At 46.6% G+C, this 11,369-nt stretch overlaps 1 protein-coding gene across 1 annotated transcript in view; it reads left to right on the top strand.

Moving 5' to 3' along the window:
• The first annotated feature begins 5,505 nt into the window (after window positions 1-5,505).
• The window catches only part of LOC116841606 (headcase protein), a 209,113-nt gene continuing 203,249 nt past the window's right edge, over window positions 5,506-11,369 (top strand). Inside the window, exon 1 of the mRNA XM_032809736.1 lies at window positions 5,506-7,472. Coding sequence (XP_032665627.1) covers window positions 6,721-7,472 — 752 coding nt within the window. The 5' untranslated portion in view covers window positions 5,506-6,720. The remainder of the gene's footprint in view (window positions 7,473-11,369) is intronic.

Here is an 11,369-nt window from a genome sequence, read left to right as displayed (position 1 = left end):
TATGATCGTATCTATATAATAGACACATGATAGATATATGATAGGGATATTGATTCGCATGTGGAAGCGGTTTCTACTAGAATTTAATGTATCTGTTACATCTACTTCAGTTGCGTGTTCTGTTATTAATTCACCGCTCTTTGTTATAATATTTTATTGAATTAAAAAAGCCAGTAAGAGCCAGTAATTTTGACTTTTACTGGCATTTTTTAACTCAATTAATTTCTAATCTTAGATTCCATTATAATATTTTATATTAACTTTATGAAAAAAAGTTTGAAATGTCAGAGAGAAAGAGATAAAAAGACAGAAAAAGATATATATATATATATATATATATAGAGAGAGAGAGAGAGAGAGAGAGAGAGAGAGAGAGAGAGAGAGAGAGAGAGAGAGAGAGAGAGAGAGAAAGAGAAGGAGGAATATACAGTATTGCGTGACGTGCACTTCATCAAAGTATTATTATCTGACACGTAATCATTCTGGTCTTGATAGAAGCTGGGAGGCTCGACAAGCTGGCTACTGGGAAGAAAAATCTTTCTCTCTCTCTGTATCTATCTCACTAATCCACTCGTTACTCTCTCATGTACAATTAAAAATACTTTATATAGCACAATAAATGTCAAAAGAACATCTTCGTCGTTAATGACGCTTTTTTTCTTGCAGATAAGTCAAACGCTCGATAAGCGTAACATTTGCATGTTAAATCAGAACGTTGTTTGTGCAACTCTCTCACTGACACTTGCGATAACACGAGTTCGCGAGAGAGTGATTCAAGAAATGACAGACGGGCGACGCTTCTCCGATTTATTATCGATGTATTAACGTATTTACAGATATAAATTTCTCGACAAATACTAGATATAACTTCCTGTTATCTCGCACTAATACAGCTGTGCTTTATCGGTGCTCAATATATACTTATTTAGTTCTATCTCCGTGTTTTGTTGTCGTCGTCTAAAAGCTATCTCTATCAAACAAGAGTGTCAAGAAGTGACTCTTGTCGGTCTTTTCTCAAAATTTGTGATTCTCAAATTAGAGAATATCAAAAACAATGTCCATGAGACGAGTTTTCGTTGGAGTGATCGCGACTCAAGCTAGAAAATTTGCATCCAGAGAAGTTCTGCCCGACTAATCGCGTGGGCCGCCTTAAACGAGTTTCTACAATGTGCAATTAGCATAAATCGAGATTCCACGAAAGCGATTTCGTGCAGATAAACGGGCGGTATGATTTCGTCGAGATTTACCTGGATATGAGATGTGACTTCTGCGACCCGTAAATATTTCATGACCGTGGATGTACCCATAACTGTCGAAACTGCGTATCTAGATCGTACAGTCTCGCCAAGGTCGGCACAGTGAAATCTGTGAAATATTTAATATTTTATAACAAAGCCGCTTTCGTAACTTAGAACAATTGAGGGACTAAACATAACATAACTCACTATTTCTTTTTTATAAACTACCAGTAGGATCTCTAACAAATTTGTTATGGAAAACTAATATTTTTATGAAGTTAAAAATAAATATACTATAAAAGGATGTTTTTATGGCTCTGCGACAAAATGCATTGGCTTGCTCAGTTTGACTACAACACGATTACTGTGCTTTGTCTTACAACGTACTTGTGCAGATATTCCATGCTGGGTATTTCGCGAATTTACGATGTACGTTTCACGGGGTTTAACGGTGCGTGGATATGTACACGCGTAGACATGTAACGGGAAAAACAGTGCGCGCAGACACTTAAGTGGAAGTTTATTGTAATTTCTGTGTTAACCCGCGTTTTTGTGTACGCGGTAAGACGCTACCCACTAAGATTAGACGTCGCGTATATTTCTGGTGTCGTATTATCTACCCTTTCCTCTGATTACTATCGCATTTCAAATCCGCGATTAATAAATCCGACAATTGCACGATTCAATTGCCACTCGCGTGAATCGGTGGTAATAACAAGTGTAAAAGACGCCAGCTCCACACATGTTATTACGACAAGCACCGATTACATGTACATACGGCGTTATGAATGCTCGAACATTCTCTAGATCGAGAGTTACACGACTTTCTGTGTCTTATACACATACGAATAAGATTGAAACCGTTATAATCAAAGCCATTACTCAGACATTATAAGTTACTAATGTTACTAATGCGATTTTCAATCTTAAGCGTCATGTGTGTATAAGGCTGAAAATCGTGTAACTCCTGATTTACAGAATGATCGGGTATCCATGACGTCGCATGTACCGATAAACGAGGATATTACTTACTAATGACGTCCTGACGATTGCGCAGCGTTTTTTTTTAACCCGACATTTATTTCCTCGTGAGCTCGCTGTCGACGAACAAAAGACACGTAAAACGCGCGAAGCGATCGATGCGTTCATGGCGGTCGTACGATGCAAAAAGATCGATATCCAATATGGCCACGCAATTGATGATGAACGTCGCAAGTGCGCGCCGAAACGCGAACGGCGTCGCGATCCGACAAGGACGCACTATGCAGGGTACACCACTCTCTCTTTTTCTTGCTAACAAAACGATGACGACGCTACCGCCCGAAATCCGGTATCGTGTACGTCTCTAACGTCATGCTACTTCTCTATTCCTTTGATTACTACCGCGTCTCTAATTCCCAATTAATAAATCCACTGATCGTCCGATTCTCTCACTGACTGAATAAGTCGAAGATAATAATGAGAGTAACAGACGTGCCGACTTGACACGACACGACAAGCACGACGATTACATGCACTGAGACAGCAGATTACTTACTAATCATGTCTTGATACGTCTCGACGATCGCACATCGCTATTTTTGACACTCTCGATACTTATTTCCACGTGAGACTGCTTTCGACGAACGTAAGACGCGTAAAATGCACGGAGCGATGTCGATCGATGTGTTCATGGCGGTTGTACGACGCAAAAAGATCGATATCCAATATGGCCGCGCAATTGATGACGAACGTCGCAAGTACGCGCCGAAATGTGAACGGCGTCGCGATCCGACAAGGACACGCTCTATGGATACACCCCTCTCTCTCTCTTTCTTGCTAACAAAACGACGCTATCGCCCCAGATTCGGCATCGCATATGTCTCTGACATCGTGCTATCTCTCTATCCCTCCGATAACTACCGCGTCTCTTTCCGATTAATTTCCGATTAATGAATCCATTGATCGTCCGATTCTATTACTGATTGAATGAATCGAAAATAATAATGAGAGTGACAGACGCGCCGACTCGACAAGTATAATGACTGCATGCACTGAGACAGGAGATTACTTACTAATCACGTCCTGACGATATGTCCCGACGATCGCACATCGCTATTTTCGACGTTCCCGACACTCATCTCCGCTCGAGACTCGCTTTCAACGGACAAAAACACGTAAAATGCGCGGAGTGATGTCGATCGATGTATTCATGACGGTTGCACGACGCAAAAAAATCGATATCTATTATGAGGTTTGTTTTTCGTTCCTGCTCTACTGAACTGGTGCAATAAGTTAGAACGAGAAAAAATATACTTGTCTCGCTTTAACTTATTGCACCAGATCAGTAGTCAGGAACAGAAAACAGATCCATGGCCGTACGATTGTCACGTACGCCGAAAATCGACGCTAGACGTAAACATTACATACAATTCTTTCTCTCTCTCTCTCTCTCTCTCTCTCTCTCTCTCTCTCCAAAATAGTATAGTATCCAACAGGACCTTTCATGTAAACATACAACGCGCTCCTACAACGGCGTACTGTCACCACTTTCGTTCTCTTTCTCTCCTTTATTAACGAACCAATGTCATCACCCGAGATTCGACGTCGCGTATATCTTTGGCGTCATTATCTATCCTTCTGATAACTACGGCGTTCCTAATTCCCGAAATAAATCCGACAATCGTCCAATTTGTAGACTACTCGCGAGTGAATCGGTGATAATAACAAGTGTAAGAGACGCTGGCTCGCGACACGTCACGACAGCGGTTCTATATGCCGAAAAATCAAGAGATTACTTACTGACAACGTCCTGACGATACGATTCTACGATCGCACATCGTTACTTTCGACACTCCCGACGCTTATTTCCACGCGAGACTCACTTTCAGTGGACAAATGACGTGTAAAACACTCGGAGCGATGTCGATCGATGTGTCAATGGCTGCTGTTCGACGCGGAAAGATCGAGAATGCCCGTGCAGTTGATGACGTATGCCCTCTGCACGCGGTTTGTTCCGCGAATCACCTACCATTCGTTAGTCGAAAAATTTTTGATCAACCACATTCGCCTCTAGCTAAGCCTTTCTCAATACTTTCTGGATTAATAACAGTCGTGGAAAATGCATAGCTAGACGCGAAGATAGCTGGCCGAAAACTTTTAGTAATTACGGTCTATCGATGATAAGTTCCGCGGATTGAGTACACTTGATTCGTTGCGCGGACGACGTGATATTATTCACGTACGCAGTCGCGCGTCGAACTGAACGCACATGAACGCGACGTGACTCAAACCAAACTATTTAGCCGTTGTCATAATGATGAACGAATCCGTCGAGGAAGATCTGGAGTGCGAAATAACACCGACTACTACCTCGAATGGAGATCATAATTGTACGTAAAATCACTCTTAATGTTGTGTTATGGACGAAGCGTCGGATCATCTTTGGAGCTTTGTGTCGCGACGCTACTCTCTGTTGTTCTATTTGACTCGGGCTTTAGATATCTCACGTGAGAAATGTATTGCGTTGTACGATACATTGAGATTTAACGCTTGTCACGCTTCACTGGTGCCTTTAGCCTTCGGAATATAATTGAGTATCGACTGGTATAATAACCTCTACAATGACCTAACCTCATGTAACGAACTGTCCAGTCTGACCAAACTTAACCTAACAAATGACGTTTATATCTCAATCAATATCGTGCCTCTGCCGTTTGAGTATGTATACTCGGTTAATTCATTCATCGCGAGTGGGACCTAACTCCGAGAGAGAAAGGCGCGACTGCCTTATACCTACTTAATCTAACAGCTCTGCTGTTGAGAGATATTCCGGACGAAAAACACGGACATGAAACAAACGCGGGGCGCAACTCTTGGCGTCACCCTCGCATACGATACCGCGTTAAATTCGCCCGGGCTGCCTCGTATCGCAACGCACGCATACACGTAGAACGCGCGCGTGCACGCAAACGGCCTCGAATTATATTCGCGGGGCTGCTCTCGGCCGGGTTCGAAAAGTAAAACGCGAGTCGCGTATGTGCAGCGCGCCGGCGGCTATACACGCGTGCGAGGGAGCGAGACGGGGCGAGGAAGCGAGCGAGAAGAAAACAACGCGGTACTGCCGGTCGCGCGACGGATAGAAAGAGACGACGGGCGACAAAGAAGGCACACGGGCGTAGCAGGGAGCGGCGGCACGAGTGCGAGGAAGAAAGAGCGATACTGTGGCCACGAAGCGGCACTGTGCACCCGACGGAGGGACGAGAACGGCGCGCATCGATTGGCGCGCTAGCCGTGACCCCCACCATGATGCTTTCGCTTTCACCCAATGGGGCCTCACTTTCGCGCTCGCCCGCGTTCGGCGCCACGGCAGCCGGCACGCTGTCGTCGCCGGCACTCTCAGTGAGTGGTGCACCCTACGTGCGAGCGAGCGTTTTTCGTGGTGGGCTCGTCCGTCTCGTCGGGAGAGTAGAAAGAAAAAGAAAAACGAAAAGGGAGGAGTAGGAGGAAGAGAGAGAAAGACAGTGTGAAGAGCCTCGGTGTCGTGTGTAATATAACGTATGTGCGCCATTCGCTCACAGGACGTACGTCGCCCGTCAGTACTCATTTAAATCGTCACGTAGCTTCGCTTGAAATCGCGACGCGCGCGCGCTCGCGCGCGTCCCATCGGCAATTGCGTTGCACGCCGGGCGGCGCGTACCGCGCCGGTGACCCTGACATTCGAGAAACCGGCGAGACACATTCGTTGCCTCGCGCGCGCAGGAGCAACATCGCGGTGTGTTCACGTCGCAGTGGCGGTGGCGAGCGAACGAACTGAAGTGAGTAGCGGAAGTACGGAGATCGCGGGAGAGAGAGAGAGAGAGAGAGAGAAAATTTGTGAGAGAAGGTGGGAGGGAAAAAGAGCGAGCGAGCGCGCGTAGTGCATTCTGGTATACCGTGCCGGTGACGAACGACGAAATTCGCGGCCATTACACGCACGCCGGGACTTGTTAGTTCGTCGTGACACGCGTTGTATCGCAGTGATACTCGGCGCAAGGTGACCTTGCTTCTCCGATGCGCGAACGCGTTGACGGGAACACGGAAGAACATCACGCCGGATCGGTGTATTCTCGCGCGCCCATCGCGCTTTTGTTGTGACGCGTGACGACCAGTGACCTTGACTCCCCTCGGATAGAGGCGCGCCGTAGCGTTGCGCCGTTTCGGCGGCGCCTCGTTTCTCACCGGGTGGAACGCGCGAGATCGGCTATCTCCCCCGCTTTGGCCTCTGCCTCGCGTCACCGTGTCTCTGCCGCCGTGGGACGAGTTGGCCGAAGAAGATGGAGACATAGGCGAAGAGCTGGCTGATTCTCGGAGTCGCGAGTACGTACCCGCGCGTGCTAACCGGCACCGCATCGTCTACGATCTCTGCCGCCATTGCGTCTGCCTCCGTTGCGGGATCATTCATCCGGAAACGACGCCACAAGCAGCGACGCAGCCGGACGCACACGATCCAGCCGTGAGACCCATGGCACCGCGCCGTCACGCCAATAGCCACGGCGGTGGTCTCCTGGAGAACGGAGGCGCCGGTGGCGGCGGCACCAACGATCCCATGGAGAATTTACTAGGGCCCAGTCAAACGACGCGTTGCTGCACGCCGACCGGCGAGTGCTTGCGCGGCGACACCCTCATCCGCCTCAACTCCTTGCACGACGCGGTCAAGGTCACCTGCAACAACGACAACTGCCCGATCGGTCAGTTCATGCATCGCGAGTGCTTCGACGCTTGGGAGCAGACGGTTCTGACGTATTTGAAGAGCTGCGGCCGGGCGCGCAGCTGGTCCGAACGTCAGCGTCACCAGAACCTCTGGACCAAGAAGGGCTACGATCTCGCGTTCAAGGCCTGCGGCTGCCGCTGCGGCCGCGGTCACCTCAAGAAGGATCTCGACTGGATGCCGCCCGGCCTCGGCAATATACCCGGCAATCGTGCCGACGAGAACGAGGCGAAGAAGAAGAAGCGGCGCAACCGGCAGAACACCCGGCCGAGTCTGGCTGTCTCTGCCGGGCCGCCGAGTCACGGCAATCACGTCTCCGCCAACGGCCGCGGCACCACCGAGGCTCAGATGATCGAGTCGGGCCGCGGTAGAGCGGGATCTCTCTCGTCCAGCACCGGCTCTAGCTCACCGCCTGCCACCAGCGAGCCCAGCGTCAGCCCGCTGCACCAGCCGCAGGCGATCATCAAGAAGAAGAGCAAAGTCGATTTCTTCAGCGATCGCGCGAGGTGAGTACTCTTATCATTCATTGGCCGATAACGGCCTCTCGCAGGGTTAATTGTTAGTAAACGATACTTTCAGTGGGCATAGTGCAGCTTTTCGGTAATATATTTGCGGTCACGCGGATCAGCGAGATAACTTTATCATATTTGCTGTAACGCATTTGCTGTAAGATTACTTTATCATATTTATCGTAACGGCTCGTTGTTGCTCAATAATATAGTCCGACGTGATACATTGTTGATGAAAGCGAAATATTTTGTCGGCCGTGAAATTATTGTTGCTGAAATGAGAGATTGGTTATTGGTTTAAACAAGTCTCAAAACAATTAGCGAACTGCTTTTTCAAGTGCCTGTATCGCACAATAGATATCTGAAGCATTAAATGTTTCTGTTAGCATTTAATCTGAATCTTTAGTAAACACATTTATGTAGATACATCTGAGCTCTTTACTCTCATGTTATTTAAATTGTAACGTTATTCAAGAGAACTATTCAGTAATACTTAGCAATTCTGCTAAGTATCTTGAGCGGTTTGGCCACACAAACATCTATTATTTCTAAATAAAAAAATACTCTGGATTCCCCAATTTTTTAACTATTTAGGAGCATTTGTGACAACCGTTTCAACAGCAAAGGAGTCCGTGTTCGAAAGAAAAAGACATCCCATACCTTGTGTGACGACCACGCCCAGTTTTTATCTTATGCCCCATTGTGCTCTGTAAACGATGTTTTCACGCATTCCTCGAGTTTTACGCCACCTGATCTCGTGTTTTGCGGTTTTACGGATTAAGTCCTTTGGACGAGAAGTCCTAATAGCGTCTTTACGATTTTCATTCTCACGCGTCTCCTTTAAGGTATCGTCTGTCTCGGAAGATACACCTACACAACGACACGCGACAAAGGTTTCCGACGGGAAAACAACTCACCTTGTGTTCCTCGTCATTTATCATTCTTCCTGAAGTATTTACGTGGTAGTTCTTTCTTGGCGCGTAGTGAGGTTCTTTAAGAAAATTTGCGTGAAACAAGTTTGGCAGATCTTTTGGTTTTTCACTGCACATCAATTCTCGACAAAGCATTCAAATGCATTCAGCTTTTATTAAAAATAACCAATAATTGCTCATCAACGATTGCTTGTGTGCGCGCGCGCGTGTGTGTGTGTGTGTGTGTATATATATTCGCGACGAATTGCCGAAGCATTGTTATTCGACGAGATTAAAATGAAGCATAAAAAAAGTCGGTGCGTCTAGCATAAATTCGTAAATCTCTCATTTCAGCAACAATTCAATAATTCAGCATATTCAATAATTTGGCCTCAACTTGCTACTTCTTGTTCCCTCTTGTACAATCATATTCCACCAAATTGCAGCTAATCGGTCATTTTCTTTATGAGTTTGTCATTCGTCGTGTTTTTATGGTCTTCAAATATTTAGATAAGAATATATCGCGCAATTTTTGTCGCGGCAGATGGTGCCCATGCGATGGCAAAGTGATCTGTGTGCTTGATCCTCGGGATCAAGGACAAGGCGGCACCTTTAAGGATATGAAAAAGGGAAGTTAAAAGGCTTGCGCTAAGGCTGTATATATCAACGACGTTGACGTTGCGTGCGCGTTAAAATATCTCGGAGGATCACGAAACACGATGTGTTCGGCATTTCGTGGAAACGTATCAATCCCGATTCGTCGCTCCGTGAAATTCGACACCGAGAATTTTTCAGAAGACCAGAAACACCAAACTCGATGGCAAACTTTGAAGCTTGACGACGGTCCCGTTCGGTGGGAATGATCCGCTCTATTGAATCTAATAGATAATTTTTGTTCTTTGCTTTTACGAGAGGCGCGCGGAACCGGTTTCCGCATTGGAAGAAATTCTGAAATACGCGTATTGCAATGCGTTATGCCTACTAAAGTCCAGAATTTGAATGACTTGAACTTTGCAAAGCGTTATCAACAGCATTATGCGTGTATTTAAGTGTATTTTTTCGAAACATATGCAAAAATTGCTTCGCGCTCAACATTGCGCGATGTCGTAATTGTTGGTACTTTAGTCCTCGAATCATCTGATTCGAAAGCAAATTCCGTGGTAATTTCGGGAGAGCATCTCTTTCTATCGGACTGAATCAAGTTTCGCGCAGTTTTAAGCAACAGTTGCGCCGCGATTGTTTTCGAAATGCAACGCATTGTACATTGTGACTTCGTCTTTTTGCATGACGTGAGTTTTGAGTTACGTCCGCGTATATTGTGGAAGCAACACACAGAGCCGGCTGTCGCGTCGGAGGAAACGAAAAGAGGCGAGTCGATTGTTCCGTCGTAAAGCAACTCTCTAGACGCGCGTTCGAGAGGGCATGAATGAACGCCGGCCCGTTTTCTCTTCGCGGCGCGTAGGTCGCTCTAGAGGTTGTGCGCCGGCTGTGTGTACGCTATAGGTTGCTCTAGACCTCTGGTAGAGAGCGAGAAGACGAAGGGCAGGGAACACGACGATTACGACAGCGCTCCACCCATAGTATGAGCGCGCGCGCGCTTCGTGTGTGCATCCTATATATAGATGCAGCCTTGGAAACCTGTCCTATTTCTGTTTATGTTCCTCCAGTTCGACGGGTCGGGAACCCCTCGTGGTGCCTCTTCGCCGCGCGCTCGTACACGCTCAATTTTTGCAGACTTCTGACCTCCTGTCTGTTTGCGCGATTAAGAGTCTCGCGATGAATGCGAAATATCTTGCTAAGCACGCTCTCGCAGACAGGCGTGCACGAGACAAACGCGAGATGAAACTGAAAATATTTTCTGCTCGTGTCAACCACGAGTCTCCAGAAAGTGTTTGACTCGGCGATTTGTGACTTCACAAACACAATCCATATTTTTTATCATCTTTTTTTTTATTTCCGTATGTTCTATATTTACTATCATCTTTTTTTTTTTATTTTGGGAGGTTTGTGTATGATGGAAAAGTAAACCACATAATATCGTATACATATAAATTATTCCTTTTAAATATGAAATCGTATTTAATGAGATATATTTGCGTATTTAATTATATATATTTGCAAATTCTAAATTTTGCTCACTTTTCGCAGCAAATTCCTCGTAAATTTCGTAAGATATAGTAACAGTGTATAATGTCACTTTCCCCCTCATTCGATCGCATACTGTTAGAAATTTCTCTGGACTTTTAGCCAAAGATTATCATATTATCGGAAGCGTGCGTTATATTCGAAGTCGACTAGGACCGCCCGAATATAACAGAGACGACGAGTTCCCGCGAGTTTCGGGTCCTGGTTTCGTTCCGAACGCAACTGGGCGGGACCTCGGGGCGAGTGCACGTGCACCGGGGGGGGGAGGGGGGATACAGCCGGCGAGTTTAGGTTGCTCGCGCGAGTAGCGGCCGGGACCCGTTGTACTTTGTTGTGTGCGTGCGCGAGCGTGAGCGTTGGTCGACACACGAGAAGAAGACGAGAGGGGGGGGGGCGAGGGGATAGGTTGGGGAGAGGAGGAGGATGCTTGTAACCTTGACCGTGGCCACCTTCTCAGGGCCACCGAGCGAGGAGGAGCCTGAACGCTCTAGCAGCTTCCAAGGCCAACAGCATGGAATCACGCCACTGCGATGCATTTAAAGAGGCAGAGAGCGTCGTGTGGATGCTGCTAAAAACCACGCTTGGTCGCCCGTCTTCCTTCCTTCGCGTTCTCGTCGAAAAAATACTCCATTAACTTCTGCACTCGGATGCCTTAAATACCTTGCAAATGCCTCGAACTTAACGCGGTACTACGTGCTTTTTCACCCACCTCCGTCGGAGCTTCTTCGCGGTTCGCGTGATATTTCTTGAAGATTATAATTCTCGTCCCTTCTCTTCGTTTCTTTTTTGTTTTTTCTGGTTTTATTTATTTTTTTTTTTTTTTTTTTTTTTTTTTTTT

The sequence above is a fragment of the Odontomachus brunneus genome, unplaced genomic scaffold (assembly GCF_010583005.1).
Source record: "Odontomachus brunneus isolate Ranch 3 - 2012 unplaced genomic scaffold, Obru_v1 Obru_scaffold_017, whole genome shotgun sequence".
Taxonomy (NCBI): Eukaryota; Metazoa; Arthropoda; class Insecta; order Hymenoptera; family Formicidae; genus Odontomachus; species Odontomachus brunneus.
The sequence above is the reverse complement of the archived record's forward strand: the minus strand, read 5'-3'. Positions and strand labels throughout refer to the sequence as shown.